Source organism: Rhodnius prolixus, unplaced genomic scaffold (assembly GCF_049639745.1).
Source record: "Rhodnius prolixus isolate KJV_2025 unplaced genomic scaffold, Rpr scaffold_9, whole genome shotgun sequence".
In the NCBI taxonomy this organism is placed as follows: Eukaryota; Metazoa; Arthropoda; class Insecta; order Hemiptera; family Reduviidae; genus Rhodnius; species Rhodnius prolixus.
The window spans coordinates 9,665,931-9,687,714 of NW_027411604.1; the positions used below are offsets into that span (position 1 = coordinate 9,665,931).

The following is a 21,784-nucleotide window of genomic DNA, read 5'->3' on the forward strand; positions in this document are numbered from 1 at the left end:
TAAACTTCTTGCATGCGCCTGCCACCGCAATGAAATTTTATTAACAACATCCAGGTTTTTTGGTAACATAAACATAAATATTGTTAAATGATAATTATTTTTAAAATCTTTAATAATACATTTCAGTAGCAAATAAACAAAGTCACTTCTACATAAATATGCATACATTAATAGTAATACAATAATAACTCAGGGAATATATTATATTAAACATTTAAAGGAGTGAAGTGGAAAATGCATAAATATTATAATACGATTAAAAGAAGATCTCAATAAATGATTATAGTGCACACTGCCATCAAGAAATACATAGAAGGTGCAACGAATTTCAATTATACCTTTACAAAATGGCTGCTTCAGGTTTGTCTCTTTCATTTTGTTAGTGTGTTTTTAATTTTTTTCCTTGCTTCTTTTTTAACATTCGTGAAATTCATTAAACTATATTATTTAAATAAGTGACTCTGGTCTGTAAAATTTTACAATTGGACACTAGATTTGAAATATTAGCGATAAACTGTAGTTAGTGGTTATACCCATTCACGTTCAGAAACCTCGTGGCTTTATAGTAACTTATGAATGCTGTCTTCCATTTAATGAATTAAGTAAAATAAACACATAAGTTTAACTAATTAAGAATTAAATATTTCTGTTTTCGTTCAGTATTCTAAAGGCTGTGATTTTCTGAAGTTCTGACCCACCCAGATACCAGATGGATTAACACTTTCAGTTAAATATAAATACAAAATAGAATACAAATTAATGTTTCTTTTTTCCTAGTGAAAAGTTCAAGTTTTCCCAAGAGAAAAAGAACAATTCCTACATTCGCTTTTGTTTCTCCTTTTTTGTGACTGCGAAAGTGAAATCATTGTAAAGTGAACTTTATGAAGAGTATATCAATTTGTTTTTTTTAAATTACTATTGTTGAGTGAATTTACTGTTCAGTTCATACATGTTTTTTTAATTTATAGGTAAAAAAAATAAAAAGAAATGGAAGTCAGTTGCTGTTACTGAAATTTTAGATAGTATTCCAGCGAGGAAACCTTTAGGAAATTGGGCTGATGAAGTTGATGAAGAAGATGGTAATTATCTTATATTATTTTATAGTTATAGAAGGGATATATGCATGCACTATTGCTTGATCCATTCAAACGTAAACTTCTGTTTGTTGGTACTTTAATTTTAACATTGCGGGAAAATGATTTTATCTTTTATGGTTGTTTGAATAACTAAAATTATTTTTTTGAGTTTGGCACTTATAAAATTTATACGGTTCAAAGAAAATATTCATTCCTTAATTTTGTACATTTCTTTCAGCATTATAAAATTACTTGTTGGGCTATGATTATTGAGAACTGCTAATCGTTTTGCGTAATATATTATTGCATAGATTTTTATAATAGTGGGGGTTTTTAAAAAGGAACAATTTTAACCGGTTTTCTTGATCAAAAAAAAAAAGGCTTTTATGGAAGTACATGAAATATATTGATTGCTTTTTAAAAAAATAAATTGATCAATAATTATTGTTCTAAGTTATTTATTATTATTTTTAGTTAGCATTTTTCACATGTTTAATAATAAAGTCTAGTAGAAAAATATTGTTTCAAGGACATGGGTATTCAATTGTAGAGTTTAGAATCTTAATTGTTATTTGTTAGATTTTTGAAAATATTTTTTCAATCAATTCTTTTTGTAATTTCATTAAATTTTTGTATGCACAAAGTTCCAAGGTTAATATATTAATAGTTCAAGTTTTACTTACATAGGCGGGACTTTTTTTTTGCTATATATTTAATGCATCGCTTTTGCGGCTTAGGTTTGGAGCAAGTCCTCTCTTACTTACCACATAATACAGTAGGGTCTTTTTTATAGCGAACCAGCGTAACAAAAGGTTTGTTTGTTTTTTCCCTAATTGAATGAACTTTATATCAAACAGGACTTGTAATGTTATAATTTTTGGTTTTAAACTAATTTTATTGAAGAAACAAGTAGGAAATAGATCCGATTTTAAGTCTTAAAATATTTGTATTTAGCTTAAAAAATCGAAATCAGACAAGAATAAAGGAAGCTTTGCTGCTCCCTCAAGTATCATTGTTTATCATAAAGTCTAGGCATCTGAAAAGTGCGCTATTAGTGAATGAGAGTGAGCGTGTGCGTATGTGTTTGATGAGCTAACGTTTACGTTTGGGAAAGGCTGGCCGAAGTAACTATACTTCTTTGCAGAAAGCAGGTGTATTGTGTGATAAAGGTATTAAATATTATCGCAGAGACGCCCATATTCTTTGAAAAAATTTCCTCTTGCTTTTACTTTTTTTTTACTTTTCCTTAAATTTTGTTAATATTGTGAAAACCCCCGGATAACTTGGCATTTTTTTTTGTAATGGCGAGACGATTGATGTCCCTATAATAATGCTAATGAGGAATCCATTGCAAATGCAGTTAAAAAGTTTTAACATAAATTTAATTATAATACTCTTTATAGTTTCTCTGTTTTGTTACGAAAAAGTGTACAGCACAGATCTAGACAGAACCGTGATCCGAGCTTTTTATGTAAGTCGAGTAGAGATCATTGCAGGCGGTGCAGAGTCCTATAAATTAGTGAGATTGGTTGAATTATTGATAATGTTAGGGGGAAGCTCATTAGTTAGAAATCCATTGTAATTAGATTAGATTAGACTAGGGCGGCCTCAGGGCCTACGCCACTGCGACCCCTTTGGGTCTATTGTGGCTCCCCTAACTTTAAAGCTCACCCTCCAGACCCGTCCTTTTAATTAGACTCTAATGCTGGAGAGTGACTTTTGGGTAAAACTCACAGGCCTTGGTTTTTCCTCCCCGAGAAGTAACATCCTTAGCCTCACGAGCCCCTCACACTGACACAACACGTGTAGTGCCGTTTCCTCCTCTTCCTGACAGAACCTACAAAGGCTATCATCTGCCAGGCCCATGCGATGCATGTGTTTTCTGAGTCTGCAGTGGCCAGTTAATAGGCCTACAATCATCCTGATAGCCCCACGGCCTTGACGGATTAATTCTGCAGTCAGCCTCGGCGAATAGCCTTTAATAAACTCCTTCGCCTGTCTCTGCCCAGTGGTGGCAAGCCACCACTCCTGAGACCTACTCTGCACCCATAAGTTAATGGTCGCAGTCTTAACACACTTCGGAACCCCAAAACAGGGCTCCGGGCCAACGAAGTATCCCGCAGAGCCTTCCCGGGCCAATAAATCTGCCGCTTCGTTACCCTTATGTCCTGAATGACCAGGTACCCAGACCAGAAAGACCTTATTTTGGTCACTAATTTCCTTCAGGGCACCCAGACAGTCCCAAACCAGTTTTGAGTTAACCTGATAGGAACTAATTGCCCGTAGAGCAGCCTGACTATCCGAGAAAATTACGACCTTAGAATTAATAATTCCTCGCCCTTCAATCTCGGTAGCACAGAACCTAATTGCAATCCATTGTAATTGCGTAAACTGTTAAACTAATTATTACAAGATTATTTTATCAAATAATTATCGCACTGTAAGAATCACTATATTGCTACTACTTCAAAATCAATTGATTGATGAGTATTGTGAAGGAACGAAACCCTTTGATAACCATACAGTTTTCTCAGCGTGACACAATGCCCTTGAATATGTGAGTATTTGTTATAGAGTTTACATTATTGTAAGAGGGTAATATTACGGCTAGAATTCGCCTGTAGTTTCGATAAATAATAATAATAATGGTTGCACGATCAACAATTTTTCAAGGTTTTTATGTGTTGTGTAAACATTTGTGTGGTTAGTGTAAATTCTGTTTTTCTGTTTAAAGTTAAGGAAGTTATTATTTCTGAAGAAGTGGTAAATCCACTTTTCCCTTCAATAATTCATTCTGTGTTTTGCTTTTGCCTTTTTAAAAAAGAAATGAAATCTATTAGACGAGCTCTCGAGAAGAGTTGTATATCATATTAAAAATATTAACTCCTAAAACTGTGGCACAAAATTACTATGTCTTCTGTAATTGTAATTTCCAAGTTATGTCTGCGAGAATTGGTAATTATTAAAGGGAATTTATTTACTATATCATTATTTAAGATGCGGACTGGTTGATTCAATCTATACTAAACAAAGTATCTAGTTTATTTTCACCTCGCAAATTACTACACACTTTCTCTGCCGATTTTGTAAAGAACTGAAACAACTTGTGGATTAAAATAAATAAATAAAACGCTCTATTCAAAATCATCCAAACTTCGATTATCTGAACTTTTCTTGTTTAGAGCACATTATAAATCCCTATCCAGGCAATGTTTTACAAACTTTACAGTATTCTATTGAAACATATTTGTTCTAAAAACATTTAACTCTTCGGTATGCATGTAAAGTTGCCACCAGCATACCTCCACAGTTGTCAATGAGCTAATCTTTGCTTTCTTATCACTCTTCGAGTATCACATACTATAATTTCTGTTACTTTTCCATCTGTAAACTTCTGTATTATCCCGGAAGTACAAATATTGGATAAATTGAATTATCTCAACATTTCTAAAGGACCTGATTCAGGCTACACTTCATCTATTGTACTGCATTATTGTAGAAGGTAATTATTATCTCTTCCTTTAAAAACACTGTACCAATATTCCTTTCGCCTGGAATTTTCCAACTTACCTAGGTAGGTGTGTCATACCATTTCCTGTTATAAAGAAGGAGATCCTACTGATGAACTTGAAACCGATCAATTACCAGTCCTCTTTCTATTCTTTTATCTGTAATATAAAGTTATAAAAAATATAGTTTTCATTTAATAATTTAAAAAAAAAGATGCTCATCTTTTCGTAATATAATGAAAAAAAAGTCATTGATATAAAAAATAATATATGGAAAATGGTTTTGGCGAAAATTGACATGAAGGTTTCTTTTAAACGTTTTTATAATAAGAGAAATGATAGCGTAGAAATATGCTGATATTTCATCTCATTCTTCAAATTTCAAAGCTTATGAGAATTTTTAAAAACAAATTGTTCAATCCTTTTTTAATGCTCAAAACAAATTTGAACTATACTTGGTTTTTACCGGTATCTCGATTTTTTTTTGCAGTAGTTTTCACCCCCAAAATTAAAAATTTATTAGTTCAAATACTTGAGTTAAACTGTAGTCATTATTAACAGTACAATTAATTAAATGGCATGCTTGCCACAGTCCAGATTGGTGTGGCATTTTACCCAGAATTCTGATTAAATCTTACTAACATCTAAACAATAACGATAATTAACTTTTTTGGCAAACAGATGCGTAAATAATATCTGTATCTTTTGTCACTTTTTTTTTATCATTATTAAATGTTGGTTTTTCAAGAAAACAATTTTAGAGTTGTTTTCTCCAATTGAAAGCAGCTTAGTATTGTGACTAGTGTATTCCTTTTCGGGCGAGAAATAAGTGTTTTATTCAACTGAGAGTTCGCACTCTCCGTGTTTGAAATATCGAAAATTGGTCAGTGAATTTTTGAAATCGCAACATTAGAAAAATTAGGGAACGAAACAAGTATAAATGAATTTGATTGCAATTTAGGTGTGTCACCTATTTATGACTGCCGCTCTAGAACTTTTAAACCTGGCAAATTTTCTGCTTAAAATAACTAATTTTTAATAACGTTATATCAACAGTATGTTATAGTACTGTACGAGGGTCGTTTGAAAAGTCCGTGCAAAGTCAGAGAGATAGCACCACTGGCGCGTATCGAGGTTATGTTTAGTTAGTAGCATCTCTTGGAAGAACACACACCAAGTTTCAGCCAGATCGGTCTATTTCTTTCTGTTTGGCATTCGTTTGAATCGAGGAAGTCGAGTGATTTTCAAAAAATGGACGAAAAAGAATTTCGTGTGTTGATTAAACAGTACTTTATGAAAGGCAAAACGCCTCAGGAGACTAAAGAGAAGCTTGATAAACATTATGGTGACTCTGCACCTTCGATTAGAACAGTTTATAAGTGGTTTCAAAATTTTCGGAGTGGCCATATGGGCACAAGTGACGCTGAACGTTCTGGACGCCCTGTTGAGGTTACTACTCCAGAAATCATTGATAAAATCCATGATATGGTGATGGATAACAGAAGAGTGAAGGTGCGTGAGATTGCTAGTGCTGTGGGCATCTCGAATGAACGGCTACATAATATTTTGCATCAACATTTGGACATGACAAAGCTATCCGCAAGATGGGTGTCGCGATTGCTCACGCTTGACCAAAAACGAAATCGTGTGAAGTGTTGCAAGGACGGTTTGCAGCTGTTCCAGAAGAATCCGCAGGACTTTAAGCGTCGTTTCGTCACTGTGGATGAAACATGGATACATCACTACACTCCTAAGACCAAAGAACAATCTAAACAATGGGTTACCAAGGGGGAATCTGCGCCAAAAAAGGCGAAGACCGTTCCTTCGGCCGGAAAGATTATGGCGACTGTCTTTTGGGATTCGCAAGGAATAATCCTCATCGACTATCTGGAAAAGGGTAAAACTATTACAGGTGCATATTATTCATCGTTATTGGACCGTTTGAAAACCGAGCTGCAAGAAAAACGCCCACGATTGGCCCACAAAAAAGTTCTTTTCCATCACGACAACGCACCAGCTCACACCTCAGCAGTTGTGGTCGCAAAATTAATGGAAATAGGGTTCCAACTCGTTTCACATCCCCCCTGTTCTCCATACTTGGCTCCCTCGGACTACTATTTGTTCCCCAATATGAAGAAATGGCTGGCGGGAAAAAGATTTTATTCAAACGAGGAGGTGATTGCAGAAACGAATGGCTATTTTTCAGACTTGGACAAATCCTATTATTCGGAAGGGATCAACAAACTAGAGCAGCGTTGGACGAAGTGTATAAGCCTAAAAGGAGACTATGTTGAAAAATAAAAAAGGTTTACCCCAAAAAATTAAGTAGTTTTTATTTTTGCACGGACTTTTCAAACGACCCTCGTAAGTCATTGCAGACCTGTGAAAAATTTGTCAAATGAATTGTAGTTCATTTCGGTTTCCTTAAGTTTTAATTCTTATATTGATCTTAAAGCTTTTTAAGAGAAAATTTAGTTTAAGAAAGGATTGGGAAATTTTCATTCTTCTCGAGGGAAGTTTAATATAACATAAGTTTGCTTGAATTTCTACTATCTGTTAGCAACATCTCTTATTTTCATTCTTATACCCTTCGTAGAAGTTCGAAGCGAGTAACGCCAACAAGCCTCACAATAATATTTAATAGATTTGTGTTCGGCATTATCACATAATTTTGCAAAAAAAAAATTCTCTTTTTGTGGGATATTATTAATACAGCTTACATTTTAAACATTTTTGACTTATTCTATCTCTTTCTGAATTGTTGTAAGCTACTGATTACTTTAGTTTACTACTGATTAGTGAAGGGCATACTTCGATGCATTTAGCGCCATAAAATGGTTCATTCTTTTTCTTGGTTTTTAGTTTTTCTGTTTCTCAGCAGACTTCTCAAAATGTTGGTCTCTTAGTAGGATCCAAAAGCCGCAAACGGTTTGGAGTAATTGAGTGGTGGATCTTATATTAGATTAGACCAATTGTGGACAATTTTATATCGAATTTGAGAACGATGTCTTTTCACTGAGGAAAGCTGCATTATAAGTCCCGTGTGATTGGATATAATCGGAAGGATATGAAAGGAAATGGTGTTTGTAAGAAACTTGGGCTGTGGGAAGGCAATGTAGCTTGCTTAGGGAAACCTAGAGGTCACATCTCATTTAAGAAGCGCCATACAGTGGCATGTCTCAATATGTCCTCAATTCACACCACATGCTTTCTATTGTACCGGTCTGAGGGTGATTTATAACCACTCCTGCCTTCTTGCAGAAATGACGGTTCAACAGATAATGTCTTAACTAAGTTTAGTTACTTTCTTCTTTGCGTTTCGAGAGAGTACTATTGCTTTGGAGTAAAAAAACCTAACTTACTTCCATCCTTCAAAACAGAGCGGGATTCTACTTCACAGGATTGGAGATAACTATCGCCTCGAAACCATACCCAGCTCATATTCCCATGTTACTGTAGTGGCAAGAGATCAAAAGATATATCATAGTCATAACCGGAGATCTCGGTCAAGTCCCTATCCTACGGTTTCTTCCTCTTCCATTCATCAAAAGTGAGGGCTTTATAATACTATTTCGAAGGAAGCATTTCTATGACTTTCATTTCGTAGGTCTTTAAAACTCCTATTATTACCTTCTGCGATATCATGTCGTCAAACAGTTCTGGACATTGACCAAAGGCTTGCCTGACTGTTGTTCCAGAGATATGTGGTTATAAAACAAACAAAAAAATGTCTAAACGCGTATTCAATTTTATCTTGTACCTTACATTTGTTTGTTTTAAAGTCAATTAAGAAAAGAGTTTAAAAAAATAATCAAGAAGATAAAAATTTAAACAAGAGCAAATTGTCGTCACACTGATATTTTGTAAGTTTATTTTAATTCCCCATAGAAGTATTTGCATATCCAAATGAAGGCATTTAGAACTTACTTTTTTCTTTACTGAATTATATATTCAAGAGGTATTTGTAATCTTTTTTTCAGCTAATTCTTATGAATTAAAAACTGAAAGAGTTGTATTGCCCACTGCTCCTAGAGCTTCTAGGGGAACTACTATTGATGAAAACAAAATACCTTCAACTGCGCCTTTTCAAGCTTATTTGTCTAACATTCCTTACGACCTCACAGAGATTGAACTCATAAACTTCTTTCAGAATTTAAAGGTAAATTTAATGGGTACACTTACTTTATTTTATTCTTTTTAATTTAACGCACGTCAGTCTGAGGTTATTGGCGCCCAGAGCTTTTTTCTGTGCACTGCTGGTCTTCAGACGAGTGTTCTCTCGTTACAGAATACTGTCCATAACCGGACAGTGTGCTGTAAAAAGCTCCTAGGAAGAGATAATCTATGGGCCAGCGGTTGGATTCGAAACCGGGATCACCGCTTTAGGATCCAGTATACGCTAACTACATAGCTAATCCCTTCCCTTACTTATTTTATTGTTATTTATTTACGTATGTTATTTATTTTTCCATTTCAGAAATTGATTATTTGTGTTCGTCTTTTTTCTACAGGTAAAAAATGTTAGAATTCCAAGAGATGAAAAAGGAGGTAACAGAGCTAAGGGTTTTGGATACATAGAATTTGAAGATAGGGCTAGTCTTGTTGCTGCTCTAAATTTAGGCGAGAATGTATGTGCATTATTATTATTTTTTTATTAATAAGTAGTAATTATGGTTTAAATTTTAGATTTTAGATATTTGGGTCTTCCTTTAATTTGAACAGTTTCTTCAATTGTAAAAAAATACTTTAGCCACGTAAATGTTTTCTAATTCTTCGATTTTTAAAACCTTTGATAATTAAATTTGGTGTATCTTTTACGTTTCTACTATCTCTGTAGCTAAGCATTTTTATAAAAAAGTTTTATTCTTTTGTTATTAGGCTATTTTAGTATGAAAAGTTAACTTAATTAATTCCTCAGCATTAAGAATTAATCCCGGCTCAATAATAAATATTCTAAGTCAAATGAAAATTCAGTGGGTCATTGACTGGTGCTGTGAGATTTTTCGGTCAAAATTCTTTATATCTAGAATTTTTCAAGAACTTTAGTAATGTTTTTTATTTTGTTCGTTAGGTGTCTGCAAAAACGTTCGCTAACGTTACAAAACATGTTAAAGTACGAAATAATATTTATGAATAATTAAAAGTAGTTAGCAAACTGTGGACTGTTCGTCTATATATAAGAAAGTCTAAATATAAGAAACTTTTTCTAGGCACCTGTGTAATATTGGGTATAATTATTGACCGAACCTATCTTGTAATGGCCATCTTCAACTGTTACTGTTTCCGGCTTTTCTACCATATTCAGAGATTAGTTTTCATTTAGGTTATTATGGAGATTTTATCATAAATTTCATAGTTTCTCGCGGAGCGATTTGTTTTTGGCTTTTATTGCATTTAAAAAAGTCTTAATAAATCTGTAATTTAATGTAAATTGTTTCTTTATTATAGTTAAAATAAGAGAAGTGAAGGGTTGAACATGCTTATCAGCTAAATAAGTGCTTCCCGCTTTAAATATTTTTTTTTTCAGACATTAAAAGGTCGCCCAATTCGCATAGAGTTAACTACAAATGTTGACAACAGCAATCGAGGTGGCGGCAGAGGAGGCCGCGGTAATCGTGATGGAGGAAGAAGTGATATGGGCGGTGGAGGATCAGATAGAACAGCTGGAAATTGGAGGGCTGGTCCAAGAGCCGATGATTTCGATGACAGAGGTAAATAATGTCAACAGTTGTTATTATTGTTTCTCTAATTTTGTTTAGAAGTATTCATTCCTTTTATTGAATAAAAATACTTTTAAGTCACTGGTGAAATTTTATAAAACAGGTGGGGGAGGAAGTGGATATGATCGAGGAGGATACGGCAGCGGTCGTCGAGATTTTGGTGGGGGCGGTGGAGGTGGAGGAGGAGGAGGAGGAGGTGGTGGTGGTGGTAGTAGTAGTGGAGGCTATAACAGAGGATTTGAAGAAAGAGGTTTCTTCAGAGAAGAACGAGGAGGCATGGACCGTGACAGGTAAGGGGATTTTACATCATTCAACTGTGTGAAATTATATCCAAGAATGGCCTGACTTTAAGAAATACATTTAAGCAATTTTAATTTAATTCATTTGAGCTTTCACTGATAATGAATTTTATTTTTGTCCTATAAAATAATCAAAATTTATTTTTTTTAAAGGTTTGGCCGAGATGATCGTGTAAGAGACGACCACAGAGGTGGTAGTGGTTTTAATCAAAGTAGTGGTGGTTTTGACCGCAGTGGCTTTAGCCGTGATAGAGATGACAGAGGTTTTAGTCGAGAGCGCGAAGACCGAGGTTTCAGCAGTTTTAGCGATCGTTCAGAAAGAGGAGGATTTTCTAGAAGGGATGATGATAGACATCGAGAAGATAGAGGTACCAGCGGTCATTGGAGAGATGACTCTAACTACAACAGAATGGACGACAGAAGAGATAGAGATAGATATGGTGGTAGAAGAGATGATTTACCACAAGCTGATCGAGGTATTTCTCTTTAGTTTTAAGTTAGTCATTGATTTAATATTGTTACTATTTTTTTTTTTTTTATGATTTAAGGCGCGTCAACATCTAAGGTTATTGGCGCCCGGAGCTTTTTTCAGTGCACTGCCGGCCTCCGGACAGTGTTCTCTCGTTACAGACAACACTAACCATCACCGGTCAGTGAGCTGTAAGAAGCTCCTGGGAAGAGAAAATCTAAGGGTCAGCAGCTGGATTCGAACCCGGGACCTCCACGTGGGAGTCCAGTATGCTAACCTCATAGCTAATCCCTTCCCTAAATATTGTTACTATTATTATTTTTTTAAATGGTTTTAAGGCGCGTCAACATCTGAGGTTATTGGCGCCCGGAGCTTTTTTCAGTGCACTGCCGGCCTCCGGACAGTGTTCTCTCGTTACAGACAACACTGTCCATCACCGGACAGTGAGCTGTAAGAAGCTCCTAGGAAGAGAAAATCTAAGGGTCAGCTGCTGGATTCAAACCCGGGACCTCCGCGTGGGAGTCCAGTATGCTAACCTCATAGCTAATCCCTTCCCTATATTATTATTATTTTTTTTTTTTTTTGGCGCATCAACAGCTGAGGTCATTAGCGCCCGGAGCTTTTTCCAGTGCACTGCCGGCCTCCGGACAGTGTTCTCTCGTTACAGACAACACTGTCCATCACCGGACAGTGAGCTGTAAGAAGCTCCTAGGAAGAGAAAATCTAAGGGTCAGCTGCTGGATTCGAACCCGGGACCTCCGCGTGGGAGTCCAGTATACTAACCTCATAGCTAATCCCTTCCCTCCTTCCTTTATTATTATTATTATTATTATTATTATTACTGTTAACAATAAAGTGAATTTCTAATTATTTTTTCCTCCACTCTAGGAGGTGCTGCTGAAGTAAGAACTCGGCCTAAACTTAAATTACAACCGAGGTCCAAACCTTCGCCAGCAGAAGGTGAAGCAGAAGTACCTGCAGCAAATTCTTCTATATTTGGTGGTGCAAGACCTGTCGACACTGCTGCAAGGGAAAGAGAAATAGAAGAGAGATTAAGACGTGGGGAAGATCCCCTTCCAGAATTGAGGTTTGAACAATTTTTATTTTTGTGCAAACTCTTGTGGTTACAGAGTAATAATGTGTAAAGAAGTAGAAGGAAAGAAATGCCGTTTTTTTCAGGATGGGTTTATGTCCAACTACCGACTAGGTGACGTGGACAGAGGCGGATGACATACTTTATTACTTTAAAGTTCTTTAATTAATTATTAAATAAAATACAAGGACTAGACCGGGAATCAAAGGATTACTGTTCATATTAGTTTTTCACCTCACCGCTCGACTACCGTGATTTAAATATTACTTTACTTATTCATTATCAGTTACACTGTTATTACATAATAACGTGAAGTTTGAATGATGCCAGTTTACCTTAAGTTAAGGAGGGCGTTGACATAAATTATTCAATTAGTGACTAGTTATAGCCTCTCTAGAGAGAGGCAGCAAATTCGGGAAATTGTTATCTCAATTTTTGTTATTCAGGTTCCCTCGTACGCTCTTAGAACCATAGGAATTAACCAAGAACTCTCTAAATTTTATGTGTTGTCTTTATTTTAACCCTTTCTTTAGATTGTTATTCTAACAGTGCTTCCCTTAATATTGTTCTGCAACTGATAAAGCTGTTTGTACCTCCCTGAAATCTATTACTTTAAAAAAAAAATCTTTTTTTTAGGGAAAATAAAAGATTGCCCCAGAATATAAATAGAATTTTTAGGAAAAACTACAATATGGAAATTTTTACTTTTTCTAGAAAAAGTTTCTAGTAATGAACTAAAATAATTATAAAAATAAAAGAAGCAATTCTTTTAAAGTTCAGTCGTAACTATTTGTATTTGTTTTTTTATAATAAATGGATATTGCTAATGAATTGTGTAAATGCTACTGCTTTCTTTCTAATTTAATTTGTTCCTTTTTATTTCTAGATCAAAATCTGGACCAGGAAGTTCTTCGGGAGGTGGAAATTCGCAGAAAGAAGGTCAGCAGGTAGAAAAAAGAACAGAGCCTGCGCCACCTCCAAAAGAGAATGCTTGGACGCGAAAAGCAACCAGCACTACAGTTGTTAATAATGGTCGCAGTAGTCCTGAAGAAGTTCGCCAAAGTGGTGGTGGCCATTTATCAGATGATGAGAAAAATGAATCTACAAAAAGTTGGAATCGTGGTGGAGAAACAAGGCGGCAGGAACCGAAAAGAATAGGTATGATTTAGTGATTAAAAAAGTGAAAAAAAATAACTTAAATAATCAAAAGAAGTAAGTTAGATTTTTGATTATTGGAGTTATGAAGATTTATTCTGTGTATGATTACATAACTGCAGATATCCGCGTACATCGTTAAGAATTCTTAGTTATTGGTATAAAAGCGTCCTTTTAACTGACTTCCGCATCTTTAGTTTCGTGAAGGATTGTAGAATTTCTAAACGTGTTTTTATTAAGCCTGGAATAATAAAGATTGGTTTAATGGGCTTAGTTTGATCATTTTTGATGCAGAAGTAGTTAATAAAGTTGTTAATAGAGGAATTTATTATATTTTAGAAGAAACTAGAAGCCGTGGGCCTCAGCATAAAGGCGGGACAGGTGGCAATAATAGCTCAGAAAAAACGAGAGGAAAAGATGAGAAGCAAAATAGTAAACATAGGTATGTTTTTTGCTTGTTTTATATCCTCCCTTTATATTAAAAAAAATAATTATTTCTTAGAGCATGAAGGATCTTTAAACCAGCCACTTCTTCATAGTGCCCAAGTGATAACGGCTAGAGTTGCGCAAATCAGAAAATTAACGATATATACATATATTCAGCATGTAATTAACTACTAAGAAAGTACGCATAAAATGCTTAAGAGGTGCAAAATTAGAGAATAATTTTTTGAGAAATGCTAGTTTGTAATCTATCCATGAAACATTCGTTAAAAAAAAAAATGCGTTATGCATTGTGAATTCGTAGAAACTGAATATCTTGGATTATAAATCATTGGCTAGTAAAAAACTTAAATTACTTCTATTTAGGTAAGAAAAGGAAAAAGAGAGAAAGAATTGAAGAATATAGTTAAAAAGCACAAAGGAAATACGCAAATTTGAAATAAGAAAATGAACGCACATACGTAAACAGTTATCAATTTAAAGATGAACATCCTTTGGAATCCTTAAAAAAAAAATATATATACGAAAACAAGTTAAACATTGCAGTTTTGTATTTATTAAAATTGTTATCTTAAAAGTGCAAGCTTTAAGCATCTAATTGTGAAAATGGGAAATGCAAACAAATCACTCTTTAACAGGATCAGAAAGATATCGAATATATACGTAATTTACTTGATAAGGTAACCAGTGAATAACATGTTGCCTCCTTTTCCACCTGAGAACTTCATTAAGCTCTTTTTTTTTGAATTTTTGTCCGCTGGTCTCGTAAGACGACATCCTGCCAAATAAAATAAAAATTCTGGATAGGCTTAATATCTCGCTCCTAATCCGAATTAATCATTTCGAATATAGAATTATATAATTGGCTTGTCTTAAATTTATCACTTTAGATTGATCAATTATTAAGTAGAATATTAAAGACCAGGTATCTATGCTTTGTGCTTGCCCCCAGTTCGAATTTTTAAGATTTTATATCTACTGGCAATGAGGAGACTTGGCTGAACATGAATTTAATATTGCAATTCAACATGTTAATCACAAAATTTGAAAACAAAAATATAATTTTAACGTCTGATTTTTCAAAAATAGATCTATTAAATAGAAATATTAGTGAAACTCAGCAACAATTGTTAAAACACTTCTTTTGTTCTTGAAAAGGTTTTGTGGGAGGTTGATTTGGTAAAAAAAAAGGCGATGTAACAACATGACATGTTTACTGTTGATTTCGTGGGGAAACATAGTGAAGTTTTTAACTGAAAATTTTTATTCCGGGCCCCAATTGTATAAAGCGACGTATATAATCGTCATTCGGGAGTGAGAGGGTGTATTATTATAAGATGTTTTCTATAAAAGTAAAAATTCATTTTTTTGAAAATAGGCGCTTTTTTCCGAGAAGATTTTTTTGTTTATTGCTTCTTGATACTCTGTGAAAGTTATCAATTATATTTCTAAGTATTTTATCAAGTATCATTTAATTAGTACATTTCATGTTCCTTTACATTTCCTTTATTATTTTCCTGACCTCTTAATAAACTTACATTTATTTTTTCAAATGTACCGCATTCATTTGTTTGCCAAACTGTAACTTGTGTACAGAATAAACGTTCTCATTTTTTCAATGATTCAGATTCCATCCAGTTATTTATTATTAATTCTCAATTTATTTTTTCTCAATTTTCCAGAGAGGGAAGAAAAGAAGTAGATGACATTTCAAGAATGCCTAAAATTCAAGAATCCAAGGTCCCGGTGAGTTGAAGGAATATTTTAAAATTTACATTACTTCTGTTTTTTAATTATTTTTTTTACTATCCATTCATTAAACATCCAATTTTTTTTTTTTTTTTTTTTTTAACTTCGCACGTAATGTACAGTTAGATTGGTTGGGGTAACTCAGTTTTTGTGTATCTCAACATGTACCTATTTTTCTCGAATACATGTAACAGTGAGTTAAATTTCCGACCTTATTTACTCCTTCGAAGTATTTTTTTATATAACAATATTTTTTTATTACAGTCCAAACGAACATTCTATAGAAACAGGAATAGATAAATTTTTTGGGACTTGACAAAAAAAAATAAAAAAAAAAAAAACCATTTGAGGATTTATGTACATGTGCATTATTATTTCATAAATTAAGTTTGCATAATTCTTTTTTTAAAGAAAAAAAAAAAGAATAATTAGAAAGAAAAAAAATACACTCAAATAAGTTTTATTAGCTTCCAATGTAATTTTTTTATTAAAACCGTTATTTGTACATTCTTTGAATGTGTATTTATTTTTTGCATATTATTTTAGTTTTTAGATATTAATTTTTAGAAAACTTGTACTTCTTAAAATTATTTCCTAATTCGTTATTCGGTTTACACTATAAACCCTTTAGCCTAGTTTAAACAAAATACGTAAAAAGCTTTCTTAGTAGCATCTGAGGAAAAATTTATTGTTTCCTATCCTAGCCTTAGTGATTTAACTTAAATGAATTCTAGGTAATAAAAAAACTGCCCATAACTTTTGTTTTATAGTTTATTAAAAGTGCAGTTAACAGTCTAGACGCTTTTCCTAGCTCTTAGTTTTACATATGACGTAGTTAAACATTAGTTAGCTACCTGAATTATATTAGAAGTCTGATTAACTATATAGAAATTAAGGCTAAATAAAATAGAATATGTTAAGATAGTAAAAGAAAATTAATTCAATAAAACATGAAAAAAAATGTTACTTTAATTCTCAATATGCTTTTATATTTTCAAAAAACTTCAAATTTTTAATTAATTTAGTTAGCTTCAAATTTAATGATGTTTTGCCTTCCCAGAACATTTCTCGAAAAGAATGACCAACCAAAGGTGTTGATCTTCGATTACTTGGAAATAAAAAATATGTATAAGAGATACACACACTTTCTTCAAATTCTAAATTTTGGCGACATATTTAATTTTCTATTATTAATAGTAATATTAATTTGTAGCACATAATAGTTATATGTAACAAACAGTAAAATTTCCTGGAATAGCCTTTAAATGCAAACCGAAGTATTTATTCACCGGAACTTTGTATTTTTAAATGAAATCGTTTTTAGAGGTTTTCGATAAAATAGCTACAAACTGAAAAAGAAAATACGCTTCGTTATTTGCACTTCCGATCACGCCAAATCCGGCCTAGTTATCTTAGTAATAATATTTAAAGGAGTACGTTAAATTCTAAATTGAATTTATCTTTGTGATCCGAACAACGTTCAGTTAATTTATTCAATAGACTTTTTTAGTTTTTATAGGTGATTCTATAATGTTTACATTGTCAGAAACGGTAAAGCTAGATCTTGTTATCGCTAAGAGGGGACTCTGTTGTTTCTTTCTGTGATTTAACCTCTGGATACTTGCGTGTTACATATTCTTCTGACCGTTAAGGGCAAATTAATTCTCACACTTGAAGTGCACTAATAAATCTAAAAACATGCGGCTCGTCTATTCTACAATTCTACTAGTAAGAGAAGATATTGTAATCCTGCAGATTTTCTATATTGACTTCTCACCGGAAATATCTATTTTGAGATCCCTTGAGCACTTGAAAAAGTGATTTTCACTTCTACATCATTTTATGAGTAGCTCTTCCTTTTTCTTAGCAAAAAAAAAGATCAACTTTGCCACTGCTAACTTTATTTCATCATGTTTCGTTTTATTCAGGTTAAAATTAATTAGTGTTCTAATTTAGAAGTAACACATAACACATTTTAAGACGATGTTACAGGCCAATAAAATTTGATACAAATCCATTACGTCAGAACGAGAGAAAAAAAAGTGTATGACAAATAAATTCCTCCCTGCAGATCCAATCTGCATTTAATAAACAGCTAAGTGATGGTTTCTTAGGATTACCTCGAGAAAGTCACGAATTTGAGTACAGCTGGATGTCCTTTGATTATCTCTTTCTAACAGTCTCTATAGTTCCCTCTCATGGTGATGATAACAGTGTTATCTTAACGAGAATACACTGTTCGAGGGTTAGTGTTAAAAACTATATTTATAAACTTTAAACCTGAACTGGGTCAACTGAAAAGTAAAAGGTTTAGATCTCATAAGAGCTTAAATTGGTACTGACTGTAATGTATTTAACTAATAAGTATTCATGCTGTTTTTACTTCGTAAAATTTACTTTACATTAATTACAGCCGGTTTCAAGTTATAATTACTAATAAGTAAATAAATTTAAGCTAATATGATTTTTAGGACATTTTGCGACGAATGTAACGGAATGAATGAATTGCAAAAAGGATAGAAGAGTTGATGCAAATATATTTGAGTTTAGCACACCCACCAGTCCACCACTTATATGAAAGCATTACGATTTAAATATTTAAGAAGAAGACGATAATACTTATTGATTTTACCATTAATCAATCACATTTATTCAGTCAAAAATCCTTACTGACAAACAAAATCAAATTTCAAGACCACATTACATGCAAGTTCTAAATCCATTAGTTGATCAAAATAAGTGGGAAACCACAAATTCAACACTCATAATGATTAAAAAAATAAGTTTTATTTCATTTGTGTGGTTTGTATATTTCTAACTTTACTAGCTCCATTATCTTTTAATATTTATTTCCTAATCACATTTTTTTTTTAGATTATTTGGTTCGAAATGACTTCAAAGATTGTATAAGAATTAAAGTTAACTTGGTCCTTCATAATATTTTGGTGAATGGCTTTATGTTTGTATATTTTTATTCTTTCTAAAACGGTGACACTTTACATACAGAAAGGAAGGGAAAACTTTTGGAAATCTTATTTTATTTATTATTATTAAATAGTTTTTTGTGGTTAGGTCCGCAGGGCTGGATTATATCTTTTATTTTATCAATCTTAGCAAGCATATTTATTATCCCTGAACGGTTTCGGAATACATCCATTATCAGAGGTAGATTTATCAGTTTGGGTAGAGATTTCAACTTCAATTATGTTTACCACTTAAGGAGGTAGTCTTTGAACAAGTGAATAAACCCTTTAGTGTGGGTAGAAATTTCAGAAAACTGTAAAAAGATGTTTGTTTCGGACAACGTACGTATTCCAACTTATTTTTTGAAAATACACTTTATATTTACAAATATTATAATACAGCTATGCAATAAACTGTACTTTGGAGAGTGGCCTTAACTTCTCCCTATCCCAGTACAGCGAAAAATGAAGTTTCCTGTAAAAACGTTTCAAATAAAAGTAATAGATGTATTTAGTGTGTATCATTCGGACCATTTACATCCTAATTAAAATATTTAATTCTGTTAAAACTTCATTTACAGTTATTTACTTAAACTTTGACCTGAAGTGGCATTAAAACTCATTAAACAAATGCTGAAGCTGGAATAAAATTTTGAAGTTTTAAGAAAATGTGTTTAATAAATACCTGATTTTTTTTTTTTAATAAGAGGAAGTTTTGATTTTTGTTTACAGTAGAGTAGAGTTGCAAAATACTCGTATAAAGAAATTTCAAGACTAGATAATTTTTATTATTAATTATTAGAATTCTTAATGTGCTATATTTCTTTTTTGTTTTCAGAATTTTGCGGGCTCTAACAAATTTAGCACTTTGTTAGACTCAGATGAAACGCCTTTGGAGTAGTAAATATAAATAAGTAAAAATAAAGGCAGGACTGTTTTTTTTAAATAAAAAAAAAAAGAAGAAGAAATATAATAAGAATAAAAACAAATCAGCCTAAAATTAAAATAAAATATAAAGATGATACGTCTGCTGGTAGATCCATTACTGGATAATACGTCTGCTGGTGATAAGTTTAAACATAAACTGTGCAATCCTGATGGATAGTTTGGAAAAAGCTCACTTAAGATTGCGCTAAAAAAAAATAACAAATAAAGGCTCTCAAATTTTTAAGGTAAACGATTTTTATAGGCAAATAGATTGATTTTGTAAAGCAACATATAGATAATATTAAACATAATATATAAATGTATACCAAGACCATTATTATGATGATAGATTGAATGTTATAAAGAAAAGGTTACTACACATTTGTTTCGACGGTGGACTGAATTTTAATAAACATTGTACAAAATAATAATTAATAATTGCTCTGCAAAACGTAAACATTGGACTGATATCTATTTATATCTAGATATAAACAAATTGTAAAACAGTGTTAATACTAGTTCCTAGATAACACGTGGTGTGGTGAATATGTACTTTAAGGGGAAAAGACATAATTATATGGTACACTTATACCTTCTTTTTAGACAAGTATCAAAAAACAGTTTAACGGCAATCAAAAGTCCTTTTTTTTAATTACAGAATTATGGATTGGAAAGCATGAAATGCTTCCTTTTTTTAATCGCTCTTTAGCAAATAAAATCTCTGCTGATCTTTTTTTTTTAAGAGAACGGCGGCTAGAATCTAAGATTCAAAAGAATTATTGGACTTGTAATGATCTTCCCCAATTCAAAGGGAGCTTGAATTTTCATTTCTAAAATACAAGCAACTGACAGAGTGCAATTTTTTGACCTCCATCTAATCACATTCTACTTATATTCACAAATTATTTGAAAAAAATTATAAAACATTAGTTTTATTTGTTATTAATAAACTTAGTTACTTGAATTTATTTTTCTATTAGGAGTCGCTATTAGGAGTAATCGAACGCTTAATTTGAAACTGTTAACAATAAGTAACAGAAAAGGAAAACGAACAAAAACTTCAATCGCAGTGAAAAAGAACTGAAATTCTGATCGCAGTAAAAAAAAAAAAGAAGGAAATTCGAAAAGGAATTTACTCTACAATATCACCTTCTAAATTAATAGTTGAGTCTGTTCTGTCTAAAGTTATTCTAAATCCAGTTAATATCCTTTAAAAGCAAGTTACACCCTGAACTAATACATCTAAAAATTTCTTTTACCAATGCCTAAGTTCAGTTCAGTTATTTTCAACATCCTCCTTATTCGACCAATTTAAAATATTTCCTTTTTACGAGTACACTTTTCCGGTCCTAATTCTACTCCTGGCAGTCCACGTGCACTCGTGATACCAGCTTGAGTGCAAAATATTAAGCTTATTTAAAATATCAAGTGAATCTGTTGAATAGGCTAATTGGAGATAGGCATTTGATTTAACCAGTGCGAGCCTAGAAGAGTACCAGTATCTCGAGTCTCCATTTAAGTAGTTCCAGACCACTTTACATCGTGGTTGATTGATGTCCTCTTAATATTAGAAAAAAAGAAGCGTATTAAATTTTGACCTGAAGTGGCATTAAAAGTCATTAAGCAAATGCTGAAGCTGGAATAAACTTTTTTTGACCTATTCAAGAATTTAGTCCCTTGAAGTGAAAGATAGGTTGCTCATCACTGTGAAAATTCTCTTGAAGACGCCATAATTAATGAGGATTTTAATTCCAGTAATCCTTGTAAGTCCAGCATTTAAGCAAAGTGCTTTTAAAATTAATTATAACCACTTAATTAAATGCTATGATCTTTACAACCAGATAATTTTTTACGGTCAAGTAATCATTTAACAATTTTCAACTAACTCAACTACAAACCATACACCACCTGATAATTGAAAGAATGAGGTATTCCAAGTCATATTTCTTTCCTTAAAATAAATAAATCTCCAGGGTACATTATTGCCTGTCATTTTGAATTGTTAGAATTTTTTTTTTTTTTTTCATGTGATTGTAGAAAAATTTTGAATATGTGGAAAGGTGGTTTATCATAGAATTCAAATTTGTAGTACAAATTATTCGAAGAGTTCGATTATACATTCTTGGAGGCAACGTTCATTAATTTTTAGTTCTTTCGTATTATTATTTATTTTTTGAAAACCATGGAAATATGTTGCTCAAACTTTATTTTGTAACTGTATGTTATTTGATATTTATTCAATATATGACGGAATAGTGGTGGTTTAATTATTAACAGATAGGAAGGTACTAAAAATAATATACTTTTTGAAAATAAAATTTCAGAAAAACCATAAGATTAACCGATTAATTTACTAGCGGACGTAAAATTTCAGTATGTA

General features: G+C 32.5%; 1 protein-coding gene across 6 annotated transcripts; it reads left to right on the top strand.

Annotated features, from left to right (window-relative positions):
- Positions 1 to 196: 196 nt before the first annotated feature.
- Positions 197 to 20,568, top strand: LOC141454500 (uncharacterized). 6 transcript variants are annotated; one of them, XR_012458749.1, is made up of 13 exons: positions 197 to 360; positions 969 to 1,079; positions 8,566 to 8,744; positions 9,097 to 9,213; positions 10,113 to 10,296; positions 10,409 to 10,595; positions 10,758 to 11,080; positions 11,962 to 12,160; positions 13,053 to 13,324; positions 13,661 to 13,763; positions 15,448 to 15,511; positions 15,779 to 18,316; positions 18,389 to 19,402. XR_012458749.1 is itself a non-coding variant. In XM_074128789.1 (12 exons), the coding sequence occupies exons 1-12, from the start codon at positions 348 to 350 to the stop codon at positions 19,376 to 19,378; spliced, it is 1,815 nt and encodes a 604-aa protein (XP_073984890.1). In that variant the 5' UTR covers positions 197 to 347; the 3' UTR covers positions 19,379 to 20,568. The 6 variants fall into 6 exon arrangements, 5 of the variants coding, with proteins under 5 accessions (XP_073984890.1, XP_073984893.1, XP_073984894.1 ...); XM_074128789.1 differs by lacking the exon at positions 15,779 to 18,316 and having other exon boundaries at positions 19,316 to 20,568; XM_074128792.1 differs by having other exon boundaries at positions 15,779 to 19,402.
- The last annotated feature ends 1,216 nt before the right edge of the window (positions 20,569 to 21,784 follow it).